We start from the raw sequence: 15,267 nt of genomic DNA on the forward strand, positions 1-15,267 counted from the left end.
GTGATGCTTGTGATCTTTCAGTGTTTGACTGCACGTTACAGTGCAATGGAAAAATAATCAGCCGTTTTAAAATGTGCATTTCAATTTTGGATTTAGCAATCAGCACCATGTCATTAATTAGTAATGTCACTCATTTATATATTTTTGTTCTGTAGTGCAGGGTGGACTTAGGGTTTGTGGAGTAATTAGTCAATAAGTCAATCAAATCAATGAACATTGTATAAATAGACACAAAAATGTGAACCAGTTTGGATTCTTGGTTTTATTGAAGCCAGGGTCTGTCAAACATTTTCCTTATCTTTGTCGGCGTAAGAAGCGAGAATCCACACGGCAGCTTAAAGGCTACAGAATTGTGTTAGTCGTACAATCAAACTTCTGAATTAAATCAGGACACAAAAATGCAGCCAGCCATGTGCTTACAATGTGTTGCTATCCGGAATACAAAAGGACTGGAAGCAGAAGCCCACAGTCTCACATAGATGGAGGCTGTCAATAGTGGTCGAAGGCAATTCAGTTAGGATGTGAGGAGGCAGTTGCTTTCAACTGACGTTTGAGTACAAAAGTTACAACTGTTCATTATTCAATATTGGGAGCGAGATCCAACCGTTACAAAGCGCGAGTGCAACTTTGAAGCCAAGCAGCATGAGAGCACTTCATTCCACTCGGCTAAACGCCAAATTTAACAAGTGTGGCCATGTTATATGAAATATGATTTATGATATGACTTATCCGTGTGGTCAGTCAGGTTATGGTGGCATTTCAAAACTATTTTCAACAGAAGGTGTCTATGGGCAAAGCCGTATTCGACAACACAAAGAAAACATGCCTAATCAGGACGTAAACAAGCAGAGGTTTCATGGGCAAAAAGGTAAAACTTGAAAATGAACAGACATTTATTTGGTTTATCTATTTAACGACATCTTTAAAACATCCCTAGCAAAGGTGTTACGACGATTTCAAAAGGATTGATCAAATGTACAAAATCACCAGCAGAAAGCGGTTATTCCATAGTTAACCACCAGGGGCACCTTCCATAACTTAAGCAGCAAATGCAGATAAATAATGCAGTTTTACTGTGTATATTAACTTCTAGGTTCATGACTAAATGTTCTAAAAAAAAGGCAAGGCAAAATCAAAAATATGCAGTCTGTATCTTAAACTGTAGCAACAGGGAATTGATACAAGTGTCCAAGGAAAAGTGCTTATTTCAACATGCGGCGGTGCTGCTGCTCCTGGCTGTCATTAAATTGTGCTTCATCCACTTGGGCAACAGACCCTCAGTCGCACCCACCCACCCACAAAACATAGTAAACCAAAACAAAAAAAACAAGAGCGTCAATATGATCAAAAGTAAATCCAGAACAGATGTGTAGCATCATTTTTGATAACAAATCAAATTGTGCATCAAGTTAACTGTACAGCAATATGGTCCTGTGGTTATTCCCTTACAGAGCAAATATAAAGAGAACCCTAATTGCATTTGTAGACGGACCAATTTAGAGAATTTATCATAATATACTGTACACAGTTATGGAATTTGTTTTCCTTTGACTCATGAAACCCCAGATATGGTTGAGTGGAGCAAGGCATTGCTACCATGTTTATCGGATGTTACTCAAAACAAGAGTTCATAGGCAGGTCTGAAGTTTGGAATGCAAGGGTGGGACAAACAATGGCCACTGGATAATCTTATGGATGAATATCAACTATAAAAGCAGACAATAGTGACGAATATGCATCTTTGGTTCCATGTCCCAATTCACTCCAGTTTTCCTTTTTTGCCATTGTTTGAACAGCAAATAGCTGCTCTCTTCACACTCGTCATTATTTCTGTGAATGCTACTGAACACGTTCCATAAGATTAAGTAGGGCCTTGCATACGATTAATGATAATGTACACTTAATTCATTTTGATTCGATAATGGTGTCATGAAACCATAAATATTAGATTACTGGATATGGTGCAGTATAATGTGTAATTCGTTTTTAAAGGAAATACACTACAGAACACAATGAAGCAACCCTTTAAGGACACACAAATGAATTGGGAGCATTCCTGTGAAGGCAGGGTGCCCAGTGTGACTGTTGAAAGGCAAAGGTCATTATGTGAAACGGGCACTGAAAGAGACCGAACAAAAAGACCTGACTGGACAAACAGGTGCCACCACAGGGATGTGTCTCTACAGCGACTGCATGTAGAAACTGGGAATGTTTTTTACTGACGTGTGAAGTACAGTGTGAATAAAACATGTGGAACCAGAAGGAGGAGCGTGCCGAAGGAAACAATATCTCATTTTGCGTCTTTTGGCTGCAAAGAGTCGTTTAAACCACAGTAAGCGTTCTCCTGGAGGATCCAAAGGTTCCATCATGTGGTTTCTTCTTAATATCAGCAGCCTGTACAGTTTGTATGAAGGCATTCAATCCATAGCTCTATTGAATACTATCAACTAGGCCACAGCAATCTTTTTTTTCCTTCTGAAAAATAACAGCCCACAGGCTTGTTGTACATTAACAAAAATGTAAAACAAAAATAAATTATTTGGATGACAAGAAATGGACAAAAACCTTTTAGCCGATGGCGCTAAGGTGCATTTCCTCTTGTGTAGACGAGCACATCCACTATGACACAAACCGCTAACTGTGCGAGGCACTTGGGCGTTATAGTAGGAAAGATGCTGCCCAAGCCCATCCCCCAATATACACACACCTGTAGCTGAAGGTCTCTTTGCAACCATCAAATCCCAAACAGTCTCATTTAGTCAAACCAGCGATTTCATAATTTGGACAGAATTGCATTTTATACAAAAATCAAAGTTAACCTGAATAGTTTTTTTCGTGTATATATTTACAGAATCCTTCGAGATGAGTAGGGCAAATGATATGATATCAGCGATTTGGACTTGTATTAGTGTCATGACGTCAGTGGAATTTTGAACACGTTTAAGCGATACAGATGAATGCTTCCTTAACCCGATAAATGGTGCACAAAATAAAGAAAAAGGAGCTTTATACCAATACATCAGTATCATATCCAACATTGTTTTACATACTACTTATGTTTGCATGTACTTAAATTACTTTTATCAATGAATATATTTCAAAGGTAAATACCTTTCCAATCACAACCAAATTCCTGCCGTGAGATAAGCTGAACCAGAGGCCACATGACTAGTATGTTTCCCCTCTTTAACCCATGAAGACGGGGTGTTTCACCCCAGAGACTGGGGGGGGGGGGCTGCCGGGAGTGTGCACTAATTTCTGTAAAACGACATCCCTCACAGAAGAACATTTACAGTGGAAGAGAGGACAGAAATAAAGCCAAGCCATCAGCACGTATCATCTCATTAAACACCTCCGTCTCTCTCCTCCCATTTCACCAGAACACCAAAACATCTGGTAGCATCTGAAACTCATTTTGGTGAAACCACCGTGTGTGCTGACTGATATAGACATTGGGAATTTGGTCAATTTTTTATGCTCACATGTACATGTATATTTCCAGAGTATTAACGCAGTGGACGACGCAGCGGTTTTTGTTTCCTTCACGCTTCGTTCTCGGTCGGCGCTGGTATGTTGTTCGTTGAAACCATGGAGTCTTGTTTGCGAGTCATCCGGTCCAACTCCGCCTGGACGTCAGTCAAACCCGGCTTCTGCCCTTGGAAAAAAAACAAAACGGGAGACAAAATCCAAAAGTAATCTCCTGTAGCCTCTGTGTGTGTTCATTAAACTGTTCTTCTATGGCCAGCAAGCAGATGGATGGGGATTGATGCTGATGAGGTGCCATGCTGGAGTTTGGCGGTTCGCTGCCACAGTCAACACTCATGCAAAACTAATCATAAGACAAAAGGAACATGTATTCATGCATTGTCCTTTCAGCGGCCAAAATATAATGAGTTGAGCAAGAGAGCAAAGGGATATGACGTGGAGTGAGAGACATTAGTGTTATAGGGGCAATTAAGATAGAAGGTTGGGTGCATACAGGCCTGTCACAAGTTCAGTCAAAGAAAAACATTTTTCCTCCTGTTTTAACATTCTCTCTCTCTGGCTGTAGAGATGAACCTCCAGACAGCAAAGTGGTCAACAGAAGGCCCCGTTTCTAACTCGCCACTTGTCTTGACTTAGGTGTGCATGAAGCCCATGCTCTGAGATGGATCTAAATACTAAGGATGCTAAAGCCAACAGTAATGCTTTATAACAGATCTGATAAAGGGACAACTGTTAACCTGTGTGGAGGAAGGTTTAAAACCACTCAAGGTGTCGTGACGGAGGTGAGGTAGCAGTGACCTTCTCAGCCCCACTCACGGGAGATGCGAGCAAAGGAGGTGAGGAAGAGACGTGTGGAGAGGAGTCAAGGCAACAGGCATTTAACAAATGAGACCTCCTTGGTTAAGCAACGTCAATTAAATATGACATGTGGCACAGCTACATTAAAGAGGCTCTATTATATACCGTCTCTGGCTGCATAAGTGTGTTGTTACGCAGCTGTATTTGATGATCTCTGTGAGATGAGCATAACAATGATCATGACAGTCTATACTGTATATTTAATTGGAATTCAACTCACAACGTGACAAGAATGTACACATGTCAGACATTGTTTTAAACACACGAGCGCAGCACTTCCTTAATTTTTGTAGCTGTTGAATTGGGTGTACTACATTCAATAATAAAAACGAGTAATAACGAGGGGCGATGTCATTAAGGAATGCTTTTAGACCAGAGCCTTACGAGGTGCTACACAAACAGTGGAGCGCAGAAAGTTTGATCATCTTAAATATCTGCAACTCGAATGACAAAATGAAGCGTTACATTTGTAGAGTCACACCGTGGTTTGAGATTCAAGCCTCCAGGTGGACGTTTGTGCCAAATTTGAAGAAATTTCCTCCAGGCATTCCTGAGATACTGCTTTCACGAGAATGGACCGGCCGAATGGACGGACAACATGAAATAATAATGCCGATGGCCAAGGCGGTCGCCTGCACGGAGGCATGAATAGTGAGGCGGTTCACTGAGATCAGAGCTGAGAGCACTGGAATGAGAGATTGTACCTGTTTTCTTGGCGGACCCTTGGACTCCAGCTCCTACTGCTCCACTTCCTGGGCTCCCCGGGGCTCCGGTCTTTTTACTCAACAGGCTGTTGAAGAAGTTAGCCAGCACTCCTTCATTGGCAGCCCCAGCTGCAGGAGAAACATGGGGTTTAAAATCACATCTGCATTTAGGAAACCCTCTTTTTCTGGTGAAAATTCAAGTCCAATATAACAATACTAAGGAGTTTTTAGTAGGTTGTACATATTGTTACTTGATAATATCCATCACCCACCATATACTTAATCATTGAGTTTATAGTTAACTTCTCAACACAGGCTAAATATTAACAGATCATCCTGCTTTAATGCCCAACATATCATAACGTTACGATTCCAGATTAGCAGTCTGGGATATCTTCAGATATACATCTTAATATCTATATCTTCATATCTTAAATATCTATTGTTCCTGCCACGTATAATGACCTTGTTGCAAAATAAGGCCACATCTTCATCTTGTAAAGTCAACAAAATCCCTATGAAGGGTTTGTGTCGTGCACTCTGGTGTGTGTGTGTGTGTGTAATCCATCCCTAAAATCACACCGGCTTTACAAACTGTAGGAGTAAAGCATATGACACCTTCAATTTTAGGATTCTGATAAGGAAATACTCATCAAAACATCCTTTGTCAGGGAAGAAAATGTGTTGATAAACTTGCTACAAACGCAGAGAACTTTAAAAATCCAATTAACTCCACTAACAATTCGCAACATCAATAGGCAAGGTTTAACTGACCCTCTATTAAATCTGGCTGAACACACTTTCTAGTTGGAATGCACTTCTGCACTTAATGGAGGCGAGAAAGTCAATATTTCTGCTTCAGGGATGCCAGCAGGGATGCCATTGTTAATGGGATTCCTTTTAGACGTTACCTCTTTGGGGCAATATTGCCGCAGTCAGCACAGTTTTTTGCAGGGGTCAAAACATTGGTTTCAATAAATGAGGATGATTAAATAAAACATTCTCAATGATCAGATATAAACAAAAGTGTGTTTGTAGAGCTCCTACCCTTCATGTTCGGGTCAGGCTTTTTGACAGCAGCCATTGGTGAGACGCTGGTCGCGTTGGATTGGCCGGTGCGACCCGCAGGCCTGGGAGACCCTGAGGCTGTCCGTCCTGGAGACTCCTGCAACACAGAAACCGGGTCAAAGCTGTGGTCACGAACAAATAACCCGGTTCGTCTAGTCGGGAGAAAAAAGTAAAAAACATTTGAATGAATCCATCAATCATCCCCATTGAGGGATGTTAAAAGCGTACCGTCGCTCCTCTGGTTGGTGTGGCCGGCTGCTTCGATAACAAAGACTGTAGAGAAAAAAAGACACAAAGTGAATTCAACAAAAATGGTTGACTCATTTAGCATTTCTGGAAAACGAATTATATTCACGAGTATTTTTGTTGTATCCGTTTACATTCCTGATGCAGAACTAGGAATGCACTACAGGAATGCTGTTTTGGGCTTTTCTTGTGACTACAACTGCATTTCATTGTGTCGTACAACGAAAATACATTAACCTTGAACCTACTAACATACATAATTACACCATCTCATTTTTGGAAACTACAACTTCTGTCAGATGAGTTGTACTTCTGTATTTAGATGTTGAGGGGGCAGTCAGTGCAGATACAAGTACAATTTGGAAGAAACCTCAACAAACAATTCTCTAACTTCTCTAACAAAACTGAAACCTCAGCTGAGTGTTTTTTTGTTGAATTGCATTCCTAGTTTATTTGTTTACAAAATAGGAAGTGAAGGCAGTGTCACTTGTCATGTGGAAGTTTCAGATGTTCACCACAACACGAGTACAGTATAGAAATGAGTTTAATCGTGAAAATGGCAGTTCAGGATGCCACTCAAATCAAACTAAATGACTGGTTCTTGTATCTAGCTGTTCACTAAATTTCAGCCTAATTCTTTGGTATTATATGCAATATAAAATATGCAAGACAGACCGACACTTACCTGTTGTTTCATCAGGAATACCTGCTCATCCTCTGCATTGATCTCTTTTTCATGAACCAGCTGTGAAGAAGCGCAAAGGAGAACGCATGCAGTTATGTAACTAACTGTGGGTTGTAAAGTCATGATCTAAAGTGCACCTTTCCTCACTACATTGCCGTTACCTTTCGTACTGGAGGCTTTGTGATAAAATCTTCAAACGGAGCCTCGGGTCTGACTGTTGATAAGTTTTCATGCAAAATCCCAATTTTCTTCTCATTATCCCATCCAGATGGACTGAAAGACAAGACCGTTCCAATTACAGCAGGTGCAATGCTCTCTGTTAAGAGCATTTCCTTGGAAGAAAACTGATTTATAGAATATGATTCACAACAAATACAGAAAGAAAAATTACCCAAATGTTACAAAAACGTCAGACAGACAAAAACCAAAGAATCGCGACAAACTCAATAAACTAGTGCATCTCTATCTTCACTCACATGAACACTGCATCCTTCTCCACCACTAAGGCCGGTGTGGTGAACTGGAACTCGTACATCTTATGCACTAGATATTTGTAAAGCAGATCCATGTTCTTCTCCTCTTTGACTGAAGTGTAGATCAGGCCAGCTCCATCTGGTTCATTCCGTTAAGGCAACAATTGTTGAGGTAATCACACAGATGATGGACTTATTGATGATAATCAACAAAATATGAGAAAATATGAAAAAAACTAAACTAAACATTTCTCTCAAGAACAACAAACAATTATAAATAAAAAGGATACACTGTAAGCAAAATTGCCGAATGTGGGACTGGATGAAATCGAAGTGCTCTTCTCTGTAGTCGTGCTCCTTCTCTAGTACGCTGACTGCGTCACACTGAAGGACATAAGATTGAGAGTGAAAGAGATACATATTTGAATGACCGACATGGCAGCATTCACAAATATGAACATGGTTGCTGCTCTCTGCATCAGTCAATTCTGTAATGACGGAGTCTTCTCTCTTCGTCATACCACACCGACAGAGAGAGACACAGGAGAGCAATACACTAACATGATTAGTCATGACAGAGGGTGATGTTCAGAAGAAGACCGACAGCAGTTTGAATAGTTTTAAACACCAAATAGTGGTCTCGAACAATGACTTTTTTCTGCCAAGTTGAATGCTTTTTCTCTTATACGGGCTGGACAGAGGCACATTCACCATTTTATTGTCACGGGTAGCATGTGAAGCTCTGCTGATAAATACACTGTGTTTCAGCACTAGTCTTTGCCTGGAGGGTTAACAAGCAAGTATAATGACAGCGTTTTATCAGAGGAGACAGTCTCACAAATTACAACTTTATAAAGCACACACAAAAGTGCATAGGGTCTGAGCCCAAATGTGCTCTGCTCATCATGGAGGCAATTAAAGAACCCATTGGAGGAAACCAGCAGTGAGAACAGCATTAAACGCTTTCTGTTGAGGGTGCAACGCATAAAACATACGGATCGGATCAGCAGAAGAGAAAAAAGGGAGCAAATGTAACTTTTAGAGATCACTGATCACGCTATTTTTGCCGATCATTGATGATCCATATTGGCAGATACAAATCGTTTTTGTTGTTTTGTATAGCAGCTACTATGAGTTACCCCTACTGCAGAAGTGTGGCTGCAAAAGCTAGAAAAGCAGAGCCAAGGGTGGAAGGGGAGTTTAGAGAAGCTGCTCATGGCCGCAGGTGGCTCGAAACAGATGGTCCGAAAGAGGTTCCGGAAAACTATGGAGCGGTTGATCTCAAATTGATCAGAAATGTACATTACATGATTAAAAAATTAAAAATAAGATTCACAAATGTGAAGTTGTGGAGGCTGCAGGTGTGACTTACGGAAAGTTGTAACTTTTAAGTAGTTGGCATGGTTCACAGATTTAATGCTTTATGACAACTGCCATAAGTATTAGGATTTGAAGGATGCATGTTGGTAGTATTATTCAGAGAACTAGCAAATGCCCTTCATTAGATACAAGTACCTTTTGAAAAACTTTGATAAAACCTTTAAGAAAAAAACTCTTACAGCGACAGCAAAACATTAGTTGTCTCTCGATAGAGTCTATGGCTTCACATAGGACAATGTAAGAAGAATTTACCTTTGTGCAAACTATTAGCACTGGAATGCCCAGGTTGTGTGTGAGCGTGTTGTCCCCAAGTGGTAGCACAACAGCCTCGTCTTCCCCTGCTGTAGGGGGCCGTCTCTGTGGAGAGGATGGGGGGGCATCCTCCGGTTCTGTGTACTCTTGGAACCCTTTCACCACTAGCGGAGAGACAAAGGGAGCAAACGGTAAGAATTCAGACAATTTGAAAGCTGAAAAAGTTCTTGTGGTCTCCACTTAGTATCTCTGTACATGTCATGTTTTGGAGGTGCACATCATCTTTGGGAGGACCTTTCGTAAAGTTACGTAACCATTCGTAGCCTTTGCTTTAACACTGATGCAGAACTATAAACTTGCTTTTATAGAATGGTGTTAATCGTTGTGCTCAGCCTTAAACTGTCTCTGGGATTGGAGATGAGATTATCATCGGGTTAATTTAAATGCATTGCACTTAATTGGCAAAATAAAATATGACCACTCCTGCCCAATGAAGAAGATTCTAAAAGTAAATACACATCTAGCAAATCACTACTGTTATAGGTCCTGTGTAGTTTTGTATGATTCAGGTGAATTACATGGCATCCTTCACCTTCCTGTTGTGCTGTCCGGACAATTGCAGCGCCGTGCGTGCGTGTGTGTGTGTGTGTGTTTATATGCAGGAAGCTTTGGCCTACTTCCTCAGGAGCTTCAGAAATGTAGTTGGGCCACAAAGCCAGATTGACTTGCTGTTTTGAGCTATCTCCTTGACTTCCAAACATGGGACTTGGTATATGGGGAGAAGACTGGAGTTACAAGCAATCTAAAGGGGAACCCTCCTGGATTACACTAATCCAGTGCACAGCACAGATAGAATCTTTACACGGGATCTGCTGAGCTAAGACGTGGCAGGAGATTTATTGAATGAAAACAGACGAGAAAAGAAAACAAAGCATAAAATAGGAGCAGCTACTAGCAAAAAAGAAAGAGAAAGAGACAAAGAGGTCTTATGGGACAAAGTCTATCTGTCCACAAATAAAGGTGGGGTCAAAATACATCGGCACACATAATCGAGAGCTGCTGAGCCTTCACTAAATAAAAAATAATGACATGCATCAATCCTTGAGATCTAATAGGTATATATCCATTTCTTGAAAGAGGTCAGTGAGCTCAAAGCTTAAGTTTAGCTACAAATAAAAGGTGTAATTTCCGGTCAACTAAATGTCAAATAAGTAAATTTGGTAAAACAACCCCAAGTATTACATCAGTATTAATCTATGTCCTGGTTATGTTGTTGGCTCATGACTAAAACGTGTTTGCCTTCACACCATTCCCAGATACTGTAGGGAAAAGAAAAGTCCCCGTGTGCAGGCAGCAATAGCTTTGTCCTGTAATTCAACTTGAGACGACTCCAGCAGGCAGACTACTTCAGTTACAGCATAACAGGAGACAGAATGTCCGGCCCACTGACCGACTTCAGACTCAGTTTTCTCTGACGCTGCTGTTGGAGGGGAGGGAACCATGATGCAAGACGCCTGCAAGACTCCCTGGACAAGAGCACACACACTTCCAGTCTGTCTTTCAGATGCTCATATTTATAAATATGTAATCTGACACTAGGTCTCACCAATCTGCTGCTGACATCACAACTGACATGTTGGAAGGTACTTTATGTTGATGATATGTCTCAGCTCAACTGGAAATCTGACCATGTCAAAAGGCCAAAGAGAATAAGAAGTAGACGGGAACTCTAGAAAATCTAAAAAAACAAAGTTATGCCTCAAAAAATGTACCAAATTGTGACGATTTCTACAGCAAACACTACGATAGCAAATTCACAACCGTAATGTGTGCTCAAGCCGACATCTATTGATAGCTATAATGTATACATTTCCTTTCTACTGCATTTAATAATCAATTTCAACGACGTCTAACTAATAAGCCACTTGAACTTAAAACAAGTCAGTAAAGCAAGTTGAAAATGTGGACCCATTTGTGGACCAAACACTTTTGTTTGCTTTTGTCATCACTTGGCTACCAGCTTCCCTTTTTCACGTTTGCCAGCAGACTCGATACCAGTGGTCACATGTTAGCATGAGTGTTAGCATGTTAAATGCTGGAAACATTTTTAGACCCGTTTTGTCAAACTCATCTGAAATCATTAAACAGTTTGACTTCGTTGTGAAAAGTAATTTCAGACTCGTAAGAACAGCAGCAAGCAGGTGGCGGACACGAACCTTCTGTGAAACCCTGCAGGCTGAAATATCTTGCAACCTCCAAAAGCATTTTCCCCAAACACAGAAGAACCGTTCATAAGTGAGAGATAACCAGTACTAAAATCAACAGGAGTGCATCACACACACATTGATCTGCAGAACTCGCCTACAGCCAGAACACACAGCTGAGGATCATGGGCCTCTCTGATGATGACCTAGAAACATCCATGACAATGTGCAATGTTACACAGTGCTTTCCTTCCATGCGACCAATGTCTCTTTTTCCCCCTTGTAGCCAGACAGCAAGGATCTTATTATGGGAGACTCCCATTGATTCCAACCTGGGGTGCTTCACGCAGTGCGGTTTCCTTTAAACCCTCTACCTAGACATATACGGTAATTCAACAATATGTATGCTTTTTATTTTTGCATGTTGAGACATACGATGACAAATCACCAAATTGTATCAGTCTTAACAAACGGACTGCTCTAACGAAAGAAAGACCTGTTTGGAATTACGAGATTCGCTGCCAACATGTGACCACTTCATCAATCAAATTCAATCTTCAGTCTTATTACCTCCATGTTCATTTTACTCTGGACAACTACTCCACCAGGGAACAGGCTACCGACATGATAACAATGTACATATTCTAAAACTCTGAGATTTTAGCTATAACCCAGACTTCTGGAAGTTGGGGCATGGTTGTCCAGGTAGAGCCAGCAGAAAAATACTCTACAACAAACTAAGCTACATTTTCAAAATAAAAGCCTTGATGATGTTTCATTTTGATACCATCCACGATACAAGTCACATATGAGCAGATTAAGTCATAAAACATCACTTACTTTTCTGCTCCATTTCTCTCATGTCCTCTGGAGAGATCTTTAGCTTGTCAACATGGTCGCGTAGCACACTGGCCCACTTCTTCAGTGACTCCATAATGGTCCAGGGCCGTGACATGTCCGCCACAAACACAGCTAGACAGTCAGGTAGTGACCGAGCTGAAACAGCAAACTTAAGTAGGCCTTTGTGGTATAGGTCACCATCCAGGATCCACACATTGCAGCGAGTAGGATCTGCAAAAGGAAAACCGAATACTAGTTTAATACAAGCAATCTTATCATTGCTCTCTAAACTACTGCTATTTTGTAAAGGCTGTAAAACAAACACGAGTGAAGCTACAGCAGGTAAACTCACCATCTCTGTCTTCATCATGGACATTTAAGTACAGATACTCCAGTCCCCTGCCTCTCTTGTTGTGATCCACTCCTTGAAGTTTAGCCATAAGTGCTGTTTTTCCTGATCCATCCTCACCTGTAAGACATTTTATTCATCAGCTTACATATGATGTTATCCATTATTATTAGTAGCAGTCATAATAGTGTTCAATATATATATCATTATAGACATTTTCCAATGATAATGTATGTGATGTGCCAAGAAATCATCACTCCGACTTCCTGCCTATACACAGACATCTTGACTTTACCACCTTTCCACCTCAAATGCAATCATGACCGTCAGTGGCTCACACAAATATTTTTGGTCAATAGCCCTATTTCTCACATTTGTGGAAAACCAACTCAAATAAGTATGTCCCCACACAGGAAGACCTCTCTGTATTTTTAGTTTATTATGTCTTCATCTCAAGAGTGTGGGAAGAAACACAGCTGAAAGAGCGGACTGTTTGAAAAGTCAGAGCAGTTTTAATTTGCAATCATTAGCTTTTGTGAGATCAGTGTGGTTGTGCAGCCCTCAGGGTTGACCACTAAAAATACACTGCAAAAACATAGACTTTCAGACGTGCAAGAAGTTATGCTTACCAAATATCAGGATATTTTTTCCCGATGGCAACTTTGAACTCGATGTAGTTGAAACTTCACTCAGTATTGAGGTCCTACAAGAAACAACAAGACAGATATTGAGGAAACATAGAGATGACCGTTAGATTTGACAGTCAAGTGACACAATGACAGCTCGCTATCTCAAAACACAAGTTGCAAACAAACCGGTAACGTTAATTGGTCAGCTAACGGTACATAGCTTAACTACTACGTGTATGGGTCAAGATGATTATTCAGTCAGCTAGCCCAGTGATGTGTCCACCACAACGCAACAGGAAATGATAAGTCATGTCCACTGATATAACGTTGGCGAGGGTTCTCAAAACATGCAACCTAACAAGCTTGAGCCTCATGACAGTAACATTACGAGCCCTTGTGATACGCGATGACTAAAGACAACAGTATGTTTCTGCATAACGTTACTTGAGTCGTGTATGGTATTGACGTGTATGGTTCCTGTTAGTGTTAGCTTCTCGTATCCTGCATTAAGAAGCTAGTAAGTATGTAACGTTAGGTGTTGTCTTGACATTCACTTGTCAACCCCCCTGATATTATGAAAGGCTCCGTCAAACGTTTCGTTGATTCAAAGACATTCCTTGTATTTGGAAAGCACGCAAACATGGATAACCTTGGCTAACGTTAACCACTAAGTAGTCCACTTCGGTGACGTTAGCTGAGCAGCTAACACAAGTAACGTTAGCACACTGACCGCCCTGCTTCGGCTGGTGCTAATGTTACTGCTAGCCGGGGCCGGTGTTTGATTGTGAGCGTCAGTGACAAAGCAGAACCTAATGGTTGTGTTTTTGACAGAAAGGCCTCGGCAGACATGAAGTCGTTCAAACAATAAAAAAAACTTGCCATAGGTTTTGTCCTTCTTCCTCTTCGTTGTTATTGTCGCCTGCTCCAGCTGCGCTCGAGAACTGTTTCTCCAGAACGGGAGCCATCTTCTCTTTCTATAACCACAAAGGCAAGGCCCTGCTGCTGCTTGGGCACCACCACTAGCACCGCCTTCATCCAAGCAAGCCAAGGGTGCGTTGCATTCATTGACTGCTACGCTGCGCAGGGGTGGGTGCACATCTAACTGACGTTTCTAAAGTAGCAATACAGTTTCGTTATTTTTCTCCTTGATGATTACCATAAACATGCATTTTTACAAATGTGATAAGTATATGTGAATAAAGTACTAATGTCTGTGGTTCAAACGTGAGTTCGTACCGTTAAGCACTTCTGGTCACATGCCAATAAGTGATGTCATTGCAGTTTTCCCCCTTTAACAGCTGATGGAGAACACTGTGTGACATCAACAATGGACTTGTGGCGAGGTTCAACGTGCTTATAAAGCCAATAGAATATTTAGCCAATAGCATTTTTCTGTGGTGCGTGATCCAGTGTGGTTTTAACTTTTCAATTGGCCCTATGAACTTACAGGGATTTTACACAGTTCGAAAAGTTCGTTCTGCAAGTATGTCAGGTGTTAGATGGCTATTCACTTTTATTCAAAGCCGTTGCATGGAGGGAAAACGAGCGATCCTCTCGCAACAGTTGTATTAGCGCCACAATCAATCCATAAGTCCATTTTTTATTAAATCACCTCAGGCAGTGAACTCTGGAACCTGGTCACCTTATTATTCAATAGCATCCCTTGGATTAAGATGTCTAACACATATAAATTGAACCAATTCATTTGGAAACCATCATACATTTGGTCATAATTAAATCCATTCTGAATCCACCTTCAGCATCTCAAAATTAGGCTCTGTGGTATATGCATTTTCATTCATATTTCATACTATTCATACTGTTGTGAGATATGTCTCCATTAGAGGGTGCTGTTTTCCTCTGAAACTGAATATGTAGAAATTATAACCAAACCATTTAAAGCACCTCTCCTCCCTTTTCTTCCAATGGCTAATATTTTACACATTTGAACTGCCATCATATTTATGGAGAAAATCTATAACTTCCCTTTATTTTTAGTTTTATGACATTTATTTATCAAGAATTATGAAATTATTAAATGCAGATATCCACAAACAGCTTTTATTTAATCATTGGAAAACCAAATCTGCATC

At 40.8% G+C, this 15,267-nt stretch overlaps 1 protein-coding gene across 2 annotated transcripts; it reads right to left on the reverse strand.

Annotated features, from left to right (window-relative positions):
* Window positions 1–256: 256 nt before the first annotated feature.
* Window positions 257–14,190, reverse strand: dync1li2 (dynein, cytoplasmic 1, light intermediate chain 2). Of its 2 annotated transcripts, none has more exons than XM_079291394.1 (13): window positions 14,054–14,190; window positions 13,175–13,248; window positions 12,549–12,665; window positions 12,197–12,427; window positions 9,153–9,316; window positions 7,811–7,904; window positions 7,524–7,659; window positions 7,209–7,320; window positions 7,048–7,107; window positions 6,345–6,389; window positions 6,096–6,213; window positions 5,049–5,177; window positions 257–3,650 (listed from the first exon to the last, which is right to left on the reverse strand). In XM_079291394.1, exons 1-13 carry the CDS (start codon window positions 14,137–14,139, stop codon window positions 3,634–3,636), a joined length of 1,383 nt encoding a protein of 460 aa, XP_079147520.1. In that variant the 5' UTR covers window positions 14,140–14,190; the 3' UTR covers window positions 257–3,633. The 2 variants fall into 2 exon arrangements, with proteins under 2 accessions (XP_079147520.1, XP_079147519.1); XM_079291393.1 differs by having other exon boundaries at window positions 257–3,655.
* Between the last annotated feature and the right edge of the window lie 1,077 nt (window positions 14,191–15,267).

This window comes from Melanostigma gelatinosum, assembly GCF_949748355.1.
Source record: "Melanostigma gelatinosum genome assembly, chromosome: 2".
In the NCBI taxonomy this organism is placed as follows: domain Eukaryota; kingdom Metazoa; phylum Chordata; class Actinopteri; order Perciformes; family Zoarcidae; genus Melanostigma; species Melanostigma gelatinosum.